Source organism: Pezoporus wallicus, unplaced genomic scaffold (assembly GCF_028554395.1).
Source record: "Pezoporus wallicus isolate ANWC-B61680 ecotype Strahan unplaced genomic scaffold, APGP_CSIRO_Pwel_v1 contig_4722, whole genome shotgun sequence".
Classification (NCBI taxonomy): Eukaryota; Metazoa; Chordata; class Aves; order Psittaciformes; family Psittacidae; genus Pezoporus; species Pezoporus wallicus.
Window position 1 is genome coordinate 1,617,835 of NW_026641840.1, and position 16,109 is coordinate 1,633,943.

General features: G+C 46.3%; 1 protein-coding gene across 1 annotated transcript in view; it reads left to right on the top strand.

The window, feature by feature from the left end:
- Positions 1 to 16,109, top strand: part of EXOC4 (exocyst complex component 4) — a 393,664-nt gene that overhangs the window by 273,430 nt on the left and 104,125 nt on the right. Inside the window, exon 11 of the mRNA XM_057425605.1 lies at positions 5,795 to 6,014. Coding sequence (XP_057281588.1) covers positions 5,795 to 6,014 — 220 coding nt within the window. The remainder of the gene's footprint in view (positions 1 to 5,794; positions 6,015 to 16,109) is intronic.

Sequence of the window (16,109 nt, forward strand, 5' to 3'; positions counted from 1 at the left end):
AGAATATTTTACGGTTATTTTCTGTCATTCATTTGTTTGAGGAGGGGATTTCAGGTAATATTATCATCATCATTAAGAACAGAGGAGTTGTTACGCACTTGCAGTGACACGTCTTCAGCTTCTTTTAACGATACCTTGGAAGACATTTGATAACAAGAAGACAGCAAAAAGCCTTGGGAAGGTGAGAGTTGTAGGTTTCTCTATCAATCCGTGAAGCCTTTTTAGGCTTTATGGGTTTTATTACGCACTTTGAGCCTAGGTAAGACAGGCCTCTGAGCCGAGGAAGTTGTGAGTTGGAATGAATTAAATTTGCTGAAATGGTTTGTCTTTCTTTTTGCCTTTTCTCATCCAAATGACTGTCATTTCCAAAAAGAGACTTCATTTTCCTGAAAGTGTTTTTCTGTCTAAGGGGAATGCTTAATTGCAGCCGCAAATCACCTCAAATGCTTTCCAAGGAGGATAAAACAAGTTAAGAAGCGTGCATCATTTAGAGTTTGCAGGTTCTGAATGCAGGATAAGATGCAGATTTCTGGTTTTTGACCCGACTGCTCTCTTCAACAACTCCATCCTGGCCACGCACCTCATAATAGTGTCTTTCAGAGCACTGACATCCTCTTTTTAGGATTTCACACAATCTGCACTGACCATTATCCAAACTCTGGCACAGGTTGCCTAAGGAAGCTGGGACTACCCCATCCCTGGCAGTGTTCAAGGCCAGGTTGGCTGGAGTCTTGGGTGACATGGTTTAGTGTGAGGTGTCCCTGCCCATGGCAGGGGGGTTGGAACTGGGTGATCTTAAGGTCCTTTTCAACCCAGACCGTTCTATGATTCTGTGATACACCTTGCTCTGAATTTTTATTCAGGGAAAGCATTTTGCAGGTCAGATGTACATGGTGGTTGTGTTAAATGAGTGTAGTTCCTGTCCAGGGTTCAGCAGCAGCAGTCATTTTTCTCCCCCTTAGTAGCTGGTGCAGTGCTGTGTTTTGGCTTTGGCCTGAGAACAATGCTGATAACACTGATAGTTTTAGTTGTTGCCAAGTAATGATTACTCCAGTCAAGGACTTTGTGAGCCTCATGCTCTGCCAGGGAGGAGGGGAAGCTGTTAGGAAGCAGAGACAGGACACCTGACCCAAACTGACCAAAGAGGTATTCCATACCACAGCACATCATGCCCAGGATAGAAACTGGGGGGAGTTACCTGGAAGGCCCAGATCATTGCTTGGGTCGGGCAGGGTGTCGGTCAGAGGGTGATGAGGAATTGTACTGTGCATCACTGGTCTTTTACTGTTGTTTTTCCTTTCCCCTTTTAGTTTTATATTCTCTCCCCTTGTTATTTCCCTTATCATTATTGTTGGCAGCAGCAGTGGTTTGTGTTATACCTTAGTTACTGGGCTGCTCTTATCTCAACCCATGGGAGTTACATTCCTTTGATTCTCCTCCCCATCCCCCTGGGAGCAGTTCTGAGTTACCAGCTGGGCTTAAACCACAGCATTCCTCAGCAACAGGGCGATTTTCCTTCCTGAACATTCCACATGGCTCATTCCCTCACATGCAGAGAATACACCCCACGGCATGGTAACCTTTGTAGCTTTCTCCCCATTTTTTGTGTGCCAGTGAGAGATGATTTTAAGTGTAGTTGTTGATAGTATTTCAGAAACCCTGCTCAATTACAACTGAATGGTTCTTTTCCGAGCGGAATCATCAAAGCAAATGGAAAGTGAATCAAAGCTGTTCCTCCAAGGCCTTCTTTATGGCCCCTTTTTACAGTGAGCTGTATTGCAGATTGCCCTCCTTGGAGAGTAAAAAGAAAATAGTAGGGTATAAAGGGCTCAGTGACAAAGCCTTTCACCATCACAGTGTTTTTGGGTTGAGGTTTCTTTTGGTCATATGGATTTATGCACATGTGGATAGATCCAAAACCAGTTTGAAGAACTGTGGCCCAATCTAACTGCTTTATTCAAGTGCCAGAGTTTTCTCCCCTTTGATTTTCTGTAAGTCGTTGACCAAACTGGGGTTTCTTGTCATGTAAGTGGTTCACACTGAGACATAAACGCTGATCTCTGCGATAGCCATGGGTCAGATTGCTTTTTTTGACATCTTTATAGAATCATTGAGTCAGTGAGGTTGGAAAAGACTCATCCAGTCCAACCGTTCCCAGCACTGCCAAGGCCACCACTAACCCGTGGCACTGAGGTGTGTGAACACTTGCAGGGACGGTGACTGCAGCCCTGCCCTGGGCAGCCTGTTCCAATGCCTGAGCACCCTCTGGGGAAGGAATTGTTCCTCAGCTCCATCTAAACCTGCCCTGGTGCAGCTTGAGGCCGTTTCCTCTTGTCCCATCCCTTGTTCCTTGGGAGCAGAGCCCAGCCCCTCCTGCCTCCATCCTCCTCTCAGGCAGTTGGAGGGAGCCAGTTGTACTTAATGGCATTCTGAATAATCCTTCTAATACAGAACATGTAGGGTGCATCACTGTTGCAGTGTAATATGCTAGAAGGATTCTTAGTGCAAATGTGATGTCCATGTGATGCTTCTGTGCGCACCCTGCTTGCGTGCTCGGTGGGGTTTTCCTCCTGGTGGGATGAAGGCTGGAGCTGCACAGTGGCTGCCTCAAGTGCTCCATTTTCAGAGCAGATGGGGGGCTCAGCGTGGCTGGTGAAACACATGGTGAGGTCATCTCTGAACCACGGCAGATCATAGGAAATTGAATCTCAGTTGTCCTTTTAGGCTGTACTAAGTGGTAGTGTACTTGCACCATTGGAATATCAAATCTGTGAACCTTTAGGGCTGTTGCTTACTCTTAAGCGGTGCTCTGCCATCCATACTACATTTTTCTTCACCTTTTCTCTACTTCCATTTTCCTTGGTAGAGATCTTTTGATTCAGTGAAGACTTCAGAAAATGTCTTGTTTTCATCACCAGTATCATTTAATCAAGTTATCCTCGAACATTGAAACTTAAGGTCTCTCATCCATATCCTCTGGTCTTCCATGCTGGGCACAGTTTCAGTCTTAATAACTTTTGACTGATACCAAGTTTAAATCTGCTTTCCTAAGCTCTTGACCGTTTTTTCTTTACCACAAGTGTTGCTGAACACTCGTAAAATCTCTTCTCACAGTCATTGCTGTCTAGCAGCTTTCTCATAATGTGTGATTACTTTATGGTTTGTATCAAGTAAAATGGGGATATACTTTTGATTCTTACCAGTATGAAGTGAACCACTGTTGTCTATGCCAAGGAATTCAAGCCTGTTAGCACAACCACCAGGACTTAGTTCTCCAATCAAGGTAGGAAATCAAGGCACAGGTCTTCTAGAAGAGATCTGAAGTGGTGATTAATGCCAGGTACTGGGAAACAAAGATTCCTGATTGCCATTTAGCTAGCACTGACCTTTCCAGTGGCCTCACACAAGCAATTTAGTGTCTGGTGTTGGGAACACATAGAAACACCATCAGGTTACTGCGGGATAAGGAGTTGCTGTAGGTCAGCACATCTGAGCTCTGATAGTCTGCTGCTATTGAACGTGGCCATTCTCTCTCTTAAAGTTAGCTTCTATTTATGTTGGTTTAAGGAGTTTTAAGAACATGCTGGATTTTAAGTGTTCAAAAGTTGTTTTCCTCTCTTCATTGAAGGTTGCTTGTTTCAAATTCAAGCTGCTGGGCTCCTCCTTTCCCAACTGAAGGAGGTACAATGGTATAATTCATATTCTTCTGTGCGTTTAATGCATCAAAAGGACTGGGTAAATAAGCTCATAGGGCAGCAAATTTATTGGCAGGCATGAAAAGATATGGCAAGTTAGTTTAATATGGCCCCTTCAACCCTGACAGTGATCCCTTAAGGACATCAGTGGCTGTCACTCGAAGCTGGTGACATTGGGTCTGTTATCTCAGAGATAAGCTTGGTTGTGGTCTCCCTGCTCTGTTCCCAGATGACTTCTTGTTTCCCTGTTTTATGGAGCTGATTCAGGTTATTGATCTGTGAAAGGCAGGGAATAAAGCTGCCATCCCTCGCACTTCTCTCCATGCAGCATCTCTTTTTTTTGGAGCAGCAGTCTTCAGGCTTAACAGAGAATGGGTCCCCCTTTGGAAGCAGGAGCTGCATCAGCCCAAATGTGTCGCTCTAGACTGATGGAGTCAATGCTGCAGAGGCTTTAGGGAGCAAATTGTTCAGACTTGGAAGAAATCGTGCTACTGACATTGACAGGAGCCCCTCAGCCAGCCCTCTGAAGGGAAGCTGCCTCCTCTGGAGTGCTGAACATGGAAGTAGAAGATTAGGGGTAATTAAACAGACCTCATTGAGTCGTTTGGGAAAATAGCTAGTGGTGAGGCATCTCTGACACATGCTACCCACACTGGAATGGTTAGAGGTGTCTCAATGGCAAAAGAAGTCCTTCCTGGTGAAGAAGAGGTAGCTCTCAGGGTGCAGGGCATGTTGCAATATGTACTGGGAGATCCAAGGTCAAATGGTTCTGGTGCTGCTGTGTAAAACAAAGATAAAACCAATGCCAGCATCTCCAGGAGTGAGATGAAAATGTAAATGATTGTGAGAATGATCAGGGGCTGGAGCACTTCCTGTGTGGAGACAGGCTGAGAACACTGGGGCTGTTCAGCCTGGAGAAGAGAATCTGCATGGAGACCTCAGAGCAGCTTCCAGTGTCTGAAAGGGGCTACAAGGATGCTGGAGAGGGACTCTTCATCAGGGACTGGAGTGATAGGACAAGGGGTGATGGGCTCAAACTGAAACAGGGGAAGTTCAGGCTGGAGATAAGGCAGAAGCTCTTCCCTGTGAGGGTGCTGAGGCGCTTGCACAGGGTGCCCATGGAAGCTGTGGCTGCCCCATCGCTGGCAGTGTTCAAGGCCAGGTTGGACACAGGGGCTTGGAGCAAGCTGCTCTAGTGGAAGGTGTCCCTGCCCGTGGCAGGGGTTGGAACTGGGTGAGCTTTAAGGTCCCTTCCAACCCAGACCAAGCTGGGATTCTGTGATTCATTATGACTCCTGATACATGCAGCTTTGAAAAGCAGACTTAATTTCATTGCCTGGGATGTAAGTTAAAGAAATGACAAAGTAATTTCTAGAAGAAGCTCCCATGTGTTAAACGGCATCACTGAAAAAGGTTTTACAGGAGGAGATGACAAACATCCTGTGTTAAAATAGTCCTGGAATCGGTGTGCCATTCTGAGTGTGCAGGAATGGGATCCTAGGATGAAACAATAGCACATAATAAAAATACAGCATCATACAGTCATGCATAATGCAGTCTGATGGCAGCATCATACCCATGCATTGCTTTTCTCAGTGTTACCTCTAGGCTTTGAGCTGGGATATACTTCTATTCAGATTAGAGATGGGAGATGGGGAACCTACCTGTGGGAATCAAGTGACCAACCCAAGGAGGACGTTTACCTTTCCAAAGGGATTTCTGGCGCCTTCAAGTTTTTAAAGTTGTTTTATTTCAAAAGACATCTTTCCAGTACATCTCAAATAAAGCAGTTGGTGATTTTGGGATAAATAAATAGGAATTGTGCCTGGACTGTGGATTTTCTCCAGTCCCTCGTTCTGTCTGTTCTTCTCCAGCCATGGAGTCTTTGTCTCACCAGTTGTTGGCATTTTATCCATTATTCTTTGCAGGCTACCTTATAGATCTTTCTGCTCTTCATGTCTCCTGTTGGTGCAGTCTATACTCATTCCCCCATTGCTGTTGCTTGCCACTGAGATGTCGGAATGGCAAAGGCAAGACTAACACATTTAGAGTAACCACATGCTTTATCTGCATTGCATTCTTCCCCTTCTGTTTTCCAGGTTTATCCAGGAGATAGAGCACGCCATGGAACTTGGCCCAAGCAAGCAGTGTCCGCTCCGTGAGTTCCTCACCATGTACATCAAGAACATCTTCCTCAGCCAGGTCCTGGCTGAGATCAATAAAGAGATTGAAAGCGTCACAAAGGCATCTGATCCCCTCAAAATCCTGGCTAATGCTGATACCATGAAGATCCTTGGAGTGCAGCGGCCTCTTCTGCAGGTAGGAGCTGATTGAACTGCCAGTGCATCCCTTACTGTCTGTGTCTAGCCATGAGCTTGCTATGCATCCAATGAGATGTAGACCTGCTTGAGCAGGTCCAGAGGAGGCCACGGAGATGCTGCGAGGGCTGGAGCAGCTCTGCTCTGGAGCCAGGCTGAGAGAGCTGGGCTGGGTCAGTCTGGAGAAGAGAAGGCTCCTGAAGGGGAGACCTTAGAGCAGCTCCAGTGCCTAAAGGGGCTGCAGGAAAGCCAGAGAGGGGCTTTGGACAAGGGCCTGTAGGGCCAGGCCAAGGGGAATGGCTTTAACCTGCCAGAGGGGAGACTGAGCTGAGCTCTTAGGCAGAAGCTCTTCCCTGTGAGGGTGCTGAGGCGCTGGCACAGGGTGCCCAGAGAAGCTGTGGCTGCCCCATCCCTGGCAGTGTTCGAGGCCAGGTTGGAGACAGGGGCTTGGAGCAAGCTGCTCTAGTGGAAGGTGTCCCTGCCCATGGCAGGGGGCTGGAACCAGATGAACCTTAAGGTCCATTCCAATACAAACCAGTCTGGGATTCTAGCCTGCTATGACCCACAAGACTTGTTTCAACATATAATCTGTATCTATGATGTATTCCGGTGTCACTGCTAGTGTAGCCTTTCCATTTCTGATCTCTGTGCAGCTGTGTAGGTATACACAGGCTTAATGTTTTCCGTGTGCAAGAGGATGTATCTCTCTTGCTACATATGTCAAGCTAACGGCATCTTTGCGTCTTGCCTGGCACATGACGTTCTTAAAGCGCCTTTTAGCCATCAGGACAAACTGATACCAGCTTTGTTGAACAGCTACCAGAGAGGTTTATTTTCAGTAATGTATCCCTCCTTAGAAGTTCTGCAAATCACAGAGGTGTGGGATTGGACTAAATACACATGCCAAACTACCAGGAGGAGCAAAGATAAGGTCTGCTGCCTCCCAGGTGCAGCGTGTGTGACTGATGTGTTGCTGCTGCAGCGAGGCAGCTGTATTGCTTCCTCAGGCAGATAAGGGAGATTTGAGAGATTTGGCTTTGAGGTTAGAGTATTTAGGTGAGAAGCCTCTTTTAAAACAGCTTTTTGGAACTCTAATGTGGAGTAGTGATAATGGCAACCCGCACAGTTGTCATCCCGGCTACGTGGGTGGCTGGGCAATATGGAAGCCTGCCTCCAAATTCTGAGTTATACGTGTTGCATGGGACTGAAAGGAATAAGCTCACAGTCACAGAATCATAGAATTATAGAATAGTTAGGGTTGAAAAGGACCTTAAGATCACCCAGTTCCAACCCCCCTGCCATGGGCAGGGACACCTCACACTAACCCATGTCACCCAAGGCTCTGTCCAGTGTGGCCTTGACCACTGACAGGGATGGAGCATTCTCTGACTTTTGCTGTGATTTGGGTTAAGCTCTTTTAATCCCTTTAAATTCTCTCTGATCTCTAAAATCACTCTTTGGGGATGAATAATATTTGCAAAGCTCTTAGGAAGCAGCATGCATCTCCCAGGGTTTATCTGGCTGCTTTCTATCTTTGCTTATAGCTGTAAAATGTGTGTATATTTTAATAATGTATAATAATAGTAATAACTGTTGTTATTTGGGGGAAATTGCTAGGGTTTTTGCATGGTTTAATGGTCATTATACCTGTCCTGGTGCTGTGAGTATGGGATGGTTCTTTCAGAGACAAAGCAAAATCAGATTCCAGTGATTTTCAGCAGTCTTTAGAGGGAACAGCTTCCTTAGAAAGGGACCAGTAGTATATTTACATGATTTATCTTCCGGAGTTCAAATGGTGTTTTGGAGCAGCGCAGCATCCCTGGGTTATTTCCTTGCCAAGGTACAGCTTTAGCAGCCTTCTCAGAAACTCACTTATCAAAACCCTAAAGTGGAAGAATACAACCCGTAGTAAATAATTACCCACAGGAAAATTACTTTTCAGCCTCAGTGCTCGTTGAGCACATGCAACATAAGATGAGAACAGGGCATGGGCACAAGGGCAGGCTGTGTCTGAAGAGGGACCAGAGAGGGGCCTTGGACAAGGGCCTGTAGGGCCAGGCCAAGGGGAATGGCTTTAACCTGCCAGAGGGGAGACTGAGCTGAGCTCTTAGGCAGAAGCTCTTCCCTGTGAGGGTGCTGAGGCGCTGGCACAGGGTGCCCAGAGAAGCTGGGGCTGCCCCATCCCTGGCAGTGTTCAAGGCCAGGTTGGACACAGGGGCTTGGAGCAAGCTGCTCTAGTGGAAGGTGTCCCTGCCTGTGGCAGGGGTTGGAACTGGAGGAGCTTTAAGGTCCCTTCCAACCCAAACCATTCCATGATTCTATGGCTGGAGCACAGCAGAGAGGGGCTGCACTGGGGAAGGAATCACAGCCTTACTTTGCAGTTATTTGCAATGCCAGTTGCAGTCACCATTGTACGTGCCTAGCAAAAAAGGGAATATGCCATTTCTGTGATGCAGATGGAACTCTTCCAAGACTTGATTTTAAGAGCAAGGGTTGAAAAAGAAATCAATGTTAGGGCAGTTTTGGCTTCCGCAACAGGAAGCGTATCTGAAGATTGAAGCTATGAGTTAGAAGGAGAGCAGAACTCTACTGATTCATAGTCTGATTCTTCTAAAGATGTTATTCAGAGTTCCTTTTGAGAGATATGGAAACTAATAGGTATATTCTGTGTTGTATTTTGTATTGTTTGCCTTTCCTTTGTTTTCTGAGGATTAAACTGATTGAGAACCCAAACTCAACCTGCGCAGGCATCTGACCTTCTCAAGAGCTGAAAATACTTCATGTTAACATTAACCCATCAGGTTTGGAGCAAGACCAGGGAGGTTGTTAACCTTAGCAGATTTGGGTTGGGTTCTTAATGCAGTGATGTGTTTTTTTTGTGGATGATGGCTTCATTTGTAGCCACGAAAATGTGGTCTATAATATCAATGCATTCTCTTAAAGTTCACGTGAGGTTGAAGAGTCAGAATGGTTGGGGATTTTCTCATCCACTTCCTGTAATTTGTTTCTCATGATGGATGGAAATGATTTTGAACTGGAATTATTCTTGGTCTGAATGTACATGGTCAGAAGGGCTGCCTGTTCCCGACATTAGACAAGGGTAATTTTGTCAAAGAGAAGAAAAATTGCTGCCTCTTTGAACCAAGTCATCCAAATAGCTCCCTAAAATAATGCTATTGATTTTACATTAACGGGGGGGGGGGGGGGGGGGGGGGCAGAAATAAAAGGCTATTTCTACACTGGCAGTGCTGGAGCCTGGAATCTTTGCCATTCTCACCTCATGGGTACCATGAAAATAGAGTGTGTAGAGAGTGAATGAGCCTGGCACTTCTCTTCCAGTACTGTGCTTCTCTGTCCTGTCTTGTGTTACCCGTGGTCATGGTTCAAACATCCCACCCTTTTCTATCCTGAAGATCTTTCTTAAGCTCCTGTGGCTGTGATTTAAATACGACTCAGGAATTATCAGTTCCCACTGCACAGGCTGATAAGAGCTGCTTTTCGATAGCTATCAGCACGTGTTAGAACCGAATTAGCTTTTAGATAAGAGGTTTTCTAGCATCCTGTGCCATCGTGTCCTCAGCGATGAATCATCCATTTCTGTAAAGATTATGCTTTAAAAAAACCCTAGAAACCATTGTAGATGGTCTTGTTTTCCATTCTCACATCCTTAAACGTATAATATTGTGAATCCTTTTCTTTTTAGGAGTGACTGAATAATCAGAGAATCCCAGACTGGTTTGTGTCCGAAGGGACCTTAAGGCTCCTGCAGTTCCAGCCCCTGCCACAGGCAGGGACACCTTCCACTAGAGCAGCTTGCTCCAAGCCCCTGTGTCCAACCTGGCCTTGAACACTGCCAGGGATGGGGCAGCCACAGCTTCTCTGGGCAATAACCCTGAAACTAATTTGGCTCAAAATTACTCTGTCTTAAGCTTCAGACTGCAGTTGTTTAAATCAATACTAAATTAGGCTACAAGCAGGTTAACAGCTTCTTATAGCCTCTTCTTGTACTGTTCATGTCAAGGTGATAAATCTTTCCAGCTAGGTGGTCACTACTAATACTGGCCTTAAAAATCTCTTGCCCTGTCTCCCTCTGACAAGAAAAGTGCAAGTTGCTTCGCTCTTTCCATTCCACAGCAGCCAAGTGAGACTTCTCCTTTAAGGCATAGCATACTAGAATGGTTTGGGTTGGAAAGGACCAGTTGGATCATCCAGTTCCAAACCCCTGCCATGGGCAGGGACGCCTCACAGTAGACCATGTTGCCCAAGGCTTTGTTCAGCCTGGCCTTGAACACTGCCAAGGATGGAGCATTTGCCACTTTTGGGGGAGACCTGTGCCAGGGTCTCCTCATCCTCACAGGGAAGAGCTTCCTTATATCCAACCTGAATGCATCAGCGTGATCATTGCCTTACAGCAGTATTGTGTAGATGGAAGGTGTGATAGTGCTCTGGCCAAGCTCCAGAGGCTGAAAATCCAGGTAAAAACTCCTTAAAAAGTCAGAGTGTGGAGCTGTTTGCAGGATAATGACTTGCTGGAGTTGATTATCCCATCACCCATTACTGCTTATGGCATGCCTGTAATCACTCACTTTTGATTTCCCAAGGAGACATCACTGGTAGCTTGGCATGTTTTCTTCCCATCAGAATACTGGGCATTAAGAAGAAGAAGAATGATCCCAGTGAGTGGTGTTTAAATGGCTCACCAGTAGTGATGGGCATATGCTTTGATAGTGAGTAGATATTATTTATTAGTATTAGTTGTCTTTTCAAGTTGGCTTCCAGTGATCAAATTCCATTGGGGAGCAGGCATGACTGGTCAGGTGGGTACTTCGCATTCAAATATGACTTTTGAGGCAGCACCAGTGGTTCTGGTCTTCCCATTTCAGTGTTTTTACAGTGACATGGGGTCTAAACCAGCATGAAGTGCTTTGCAGATGTTGTCATCCCCTGTGTGGTCTATCTGTTTCCATCCCACAGCCAACATGTCAGCAGGTTAAGACCCACCAGCTGAGTCCATGGCAGAGTTTCTAGCTGAATCTTCTGTTTCGGTTTGAAATGAGAGACCAAACTGCCTCTCCATGGAAGCCTGAATCTCCCTATTGCTTTCAGTATTTCTTTAGCTAATTTTTCCTCTGGGGGGAGAACATTTACTGTGGTTATTGCCTTTCGCAGAAGCATTTACAAGGCTCCCATATAAGTCATCTTGCAGATGTGGAAGTGCTTCGCTGCGGCTGATCGCGAGGGGTTTATAAAAGCAATTGCTAGCTTTAGTCTAGCTGTTAGTGGCAGTGCTTCAATTTATTTGAAACCCAAGTTTAACTTGCACATTCAGTAAAGCCCAAGTAGGAAATGGCTTTAAGCTGCATATGAACCCACTGAAACAGCACACCTCGAAGGCAGGATTCCTTTCTTTCTCTCTGGATGTGCAAAAGCAAAGTCAGCTTTCGCAAACCATCCCACGAATGTGGCTCATGATTGACCTGAAGGAAACACTCACATGGTTGGGGTCTCTGTAGCCTATTAATCCCTGCAGTTGCTGGGTGTCTTCTCCCTACGAGGGTGCAATCTCACGTTGGAGTCAGCCAGAATCTGTATAACCCTCATTAACTCAGCACTGAGTCCAGGTTGATGTTCCCCATCTTTCATGATCTGAGGCTCAACACCAAGCTGGCCTTGGCCATGTGGTTTCTATCTGGAATGTGTGAGAACTGCTCTGCTGTTGAAACAAACTTCTGGAGAGCTGGTAAAATCACTGCTGCTGTACTTAGAACATGCTCCATTCGAAATGAACCTAAGTCCTCATTTGAACACAGTTAGAGTTGGGTGCAAAATGTCTTCGATCATGGTCCTACCTGAGACCACCAGCTTGTTTTGTTCACCTCAACAAGTAGCTGAACACAGTTTTTCCCCATGCCAATCCATATTGGATTTGAACTTCATAAATGATGGCTTACTGTTATTTCTAGGTCTTTTATACCCATTATTTGAGTGTTTTCATAGCTGGTATCACAGTATCGCTATTACATTGGTTGGAAAGGACCTCTGGAGGTTGGTCTCATCTGCCTGAAGGCCTGGCCCAGACCCAGAGCCTGCCCAACACCAGATTAGGTCAATTATGACTTTGTCTCAGTGAGCCTTGAAAACTTAGAGAGATGGAGATCCTTTGGGCTGCTCTCCTGCTGGAAAGCTGTTCTAGCCACAGTTTTTGGCTGCTGTTCCCCATTATGTCCCATGTATGATATATAGAGCAGACCAGGAGTCTTCATGTAAATCATGTAGTATTCTATATGAGGAAATGCAAAGCCTGCATACAATGCAGCTCTTGCATCTGTGTCAGGCACATTAGGTGTGAAGCATAATAACTGATCCAGTGACCACATTATGGCCTTCACCCTTCTACTTGTGGTTGTATCTTGTTAGGGCTGATCTCTGGTTTAAATTACTCCAGTGTTATTAAAACACACCTCCCTAGGGTCAGCCTAGCCACAATGGGCTTGACATAACTAGAGGTGAAAGTGTGTGTGCGGGGCTTCTATCAGGGAGTCTAATCAAAAGATGTGATGGACAAAGCAGACCAGTTCGTAAAGGGAGAACACCCAGTTTTGTACCTCTTAGCAATTCCATTGTGCTTTTGATTACTGAATCTTAAATGTGGGGTTTTTTTCAAGTATTTAATTTAATTGGGAAAACTTGCTATTCAAAGACTGCTTTTCTAACACATCTTTGCCTCTAACCTCTGTTTTTGTAGTGCATCAGCCAATATCGTTTCTAGGGTCCAATATTTCAGTGTGAATTTAGGTCATTAGCTTTCAGGCTTGTGTCTGATGGGCTGGTTTAGAAGATGACGTGAGCCAGGAAAGCTCTATTTCCACCCTGAAGCTCCGAGTTTGACCAAAAGTGATGACCTGACCTGAACGTTCTTGGGAACCAGCAGCTTCAGATGGGAAAAGCACAACCTCATGAGCTTGTGGGGCTGAGAAGCCTGGTTGGAATGGGGTCAAACCTTGTGTTTTCAGGGTGGGTTGGAGGGTGCAGATTGGCTGCTGTCTCTTTTGATCTTCCTGCAGTGAGATTTTTTGGTGGACAAGCTGGAGAGAAGTAGTGGTTTCTGACACATCGCTGACAGGGAGTGAACTGCATTAACGCTCTGTCAATCCCATCTTCTAAGAGCTGTCTTTTTTGAGTCGTATTTGACTCTTCTGGCTATCAAAAGCATCCTCATCTTTTGGGCTGTGTGGGAAGAACAGCAGGCAGCCAAGGGGAAGGTGGATAACTGCATGGCCAACGTGAATCCACGGGGATCAGCTGCTCTGAGGGAGCAGAAGGGACATTTAGCCCTCAGGGTCACTCTGGGAGCTGGAGTGGGTGAGGACTGACTTTGCCTCTGTGCATTTTCTGTCTCTCTCTGTTTTTTCTGGTCATTTGTCTGATACAACTAATAGCAGCCTTCCAGTGTCTGAAGGGGGCCTATAAGGATGCTGGGGAGGGACTCTTCATTAGGGGCTGTAGTGATAGGACAAGGGGTAACGGGTTCAAACTGAAACAGGGGAAGTTTAGATTGGATCTAAGGAGGAAGTTCTTTACTGTGAAGGTGGTGAGGCACTGGAATGGGTTGCCCAGGGAGGCTGGGATTGCTTCATCCCTGGCAGTGTTCAAGGCCAGGTTGGACAGAGCCGTGGGTGACATGGTTTTAGTGTGAGGTGTCCCTGCCCATGGATCTTGATGATCTTAAGGGCCCTTCCAACCCTAACGATTCTATGATTCTGTAAGTGGGACTCCAGCCAAAGTGGAAAGAGACAGATACTCCAATTCCAGCATGCTGGAGGTGGCTGGCAAAGGAAGAACAAAGAAATAGGGGGAAAAGAAAAAAAGAGAGAAATAAAAGATAGCTGTCACAGTCTTCTTGGCCTCGAAGATTGACATCTCACTAGCAGGTCCTGTCTGTCTCATTGCAATTCCCTGTACAGCTTCTGGACGAATCCTGTCTCCGTAAATCTATTGAGCTGCCAAGGCTTTTACGCTTTCTCTTTTGTTCCTGAATTAATATGAGATTTCAGGGTGATGGGAGAAAGGACTTGCATAGTCTGCTTCATTCCTTCCTATTCTTTCTGATAGGGTTTTATTTTTAAATCCTGCAGTCTTTATGCATCCAGTGATGTATGGCTTGGACAGAAGTCAACGGGAATTTAGGTTAGATAGAAGGCAGAAGTTCTTCCCTGTGAGGATGCTGAGGCAAATGCTCAATGGCAAAAGAAGTCCTTCCTGGTGTAGAAGAGGTGGCTCTCAGGGTGCAGGGCATGTTGCAGTATATATTGGGAGATCCAAGGTCAAATGGTTCTGGTGCTGCTGTGTAAAACAAAGATAAAACCAATGCCAGCATCTCCAGGAGTGAGATGAAAATGTAAATGATTGTGAGAATGATCAGGGGCTGGAGCACTTCCTGTGTGGAGCCAGGCTGAGAACATTGGGGCTGTTCAGCCTGGAGAAGAGAATCTGCATGGAGACCTCAGAGCAGCTTCCAGTGTCTGAAGGGGGCTACAAGGATGTTGGGGAGGGACTCTTCATCAGGGACTGGAGTGATAGGACAAGGGGTGATGGGTTCAGAGTGAAACAGGGGGATTTAGGCTGGAGATAAGGCAGAAGCTCTTCCCTGTGAGGGTGCTGAGGTGCTGGCACAGGGTGCCCAGAGAAGCTGTGGCTGCCCCATCCCTGGCAGTGTTCAAGGCCAGGTTGGACACAGGGGCTTGGAGCAAGCTGCTCTAGTGGAAGGTGTCCCTGCCCGTGGCAGGGGTTGGAGCTGGATGAGCTTTAAGCTCCCTTCCAATATAAACCAGTCTGGGATTCTACAATTAAGGTGAACCCTTTTAAAGGACCTTTCCCGATGTGGTATTTAGTGTTCACCTTCACCTCGTTTGTGCAGCTGGTTTCCAGTGACAGCTGAACGAGTGATCGCAAGAGCAGTTAAACCACCACAACTCCTCACAAGTTATTTTTATTCTACTTTCTTTTCTTGCAGTCATATTTGTTTCACAAGTTGGCAGTGAACCCCATGTATCTGCCCCAGCCTCGGTCACCGGCCTTGATTGATTGTTTTAATTACCCAAACCAAGCCAGACAGGCTCCTGCAGCTCTAGTATTGCTCTCATAAATACTCATTTTGCCTCACATGGCTGAGCCCACATGGCTGGTGTCACAAACAGCTCCTCTTATCTTTCTGTCCAGAGGAGAAGCCATTAGCTTGGCCACCCTCCTGTTTGTTCAAAGCTTCAACTGCACATTCCTCATCTGCAGCCTCGTTAAGCATACAGCATCGTGGCAGGAGAGCACATCATGGGATGCAGAGGCAGCGCTGGCCTTCTCTTTAACCTGAGGGTGCTTCCGAGAAGTAAGTGGGAAATCTGAGACACAGCTGGCACAGAAGTGATACTTCACCCAGCTTCCTCCTTCCCTCCAGCTGCCTTTATTCTGAAGTGTTTCTTCACTTTTAAACCAGGGCTTTGGCTTCACTAGGGTTGTTCCTGTGATGGATGAGCAGTGTGCAGGAGGCTCTGAGCATCCACCTGTGTGTGCCTACAAAGTCAGAGTCTCGTGAACCTTAATTTAAAGGAGGTCCATATTGCTCCATCACAAACAGCCCTCCAGGAGTTTTGTTAAGAACTTTTCACTAGGAAAGTTTAATTTCTTGCTTATCTGAAACACAGCAGTGGTAGAGTCTGGGGGCTTGGTTGGGCTTATTTTGACTCTCTCTGCATCCGTTGGCTGAGGGTTGTGTCTGTCATGACAGCACAGATATTTTTTCCCTTCTCTCTGTTTAGTTTGCTTTATGAATCCCAAATCAACAGGCTGAGAACACTGGGGCTGTTGAGCCTGGAGAAGAGAAGCTGTGTGGAGACCTCAGAGCAGCTTCCAGTGTCTGAAGGGGGCTACAAGGATGCTGGAGAGGGACTCTTCATCAGGGACTGGAGTGATAGGACAAGGGGTGATGGGTTCAAAGTGAAACAGGGGAAGTTCAGATTGGATATAAGGAATAAGTTCTTTACTGTGTGGCTGCCCCATCGCTGGCAGTGTTCAAGGCCAGGTTGGACACAGGGGCTTGGAG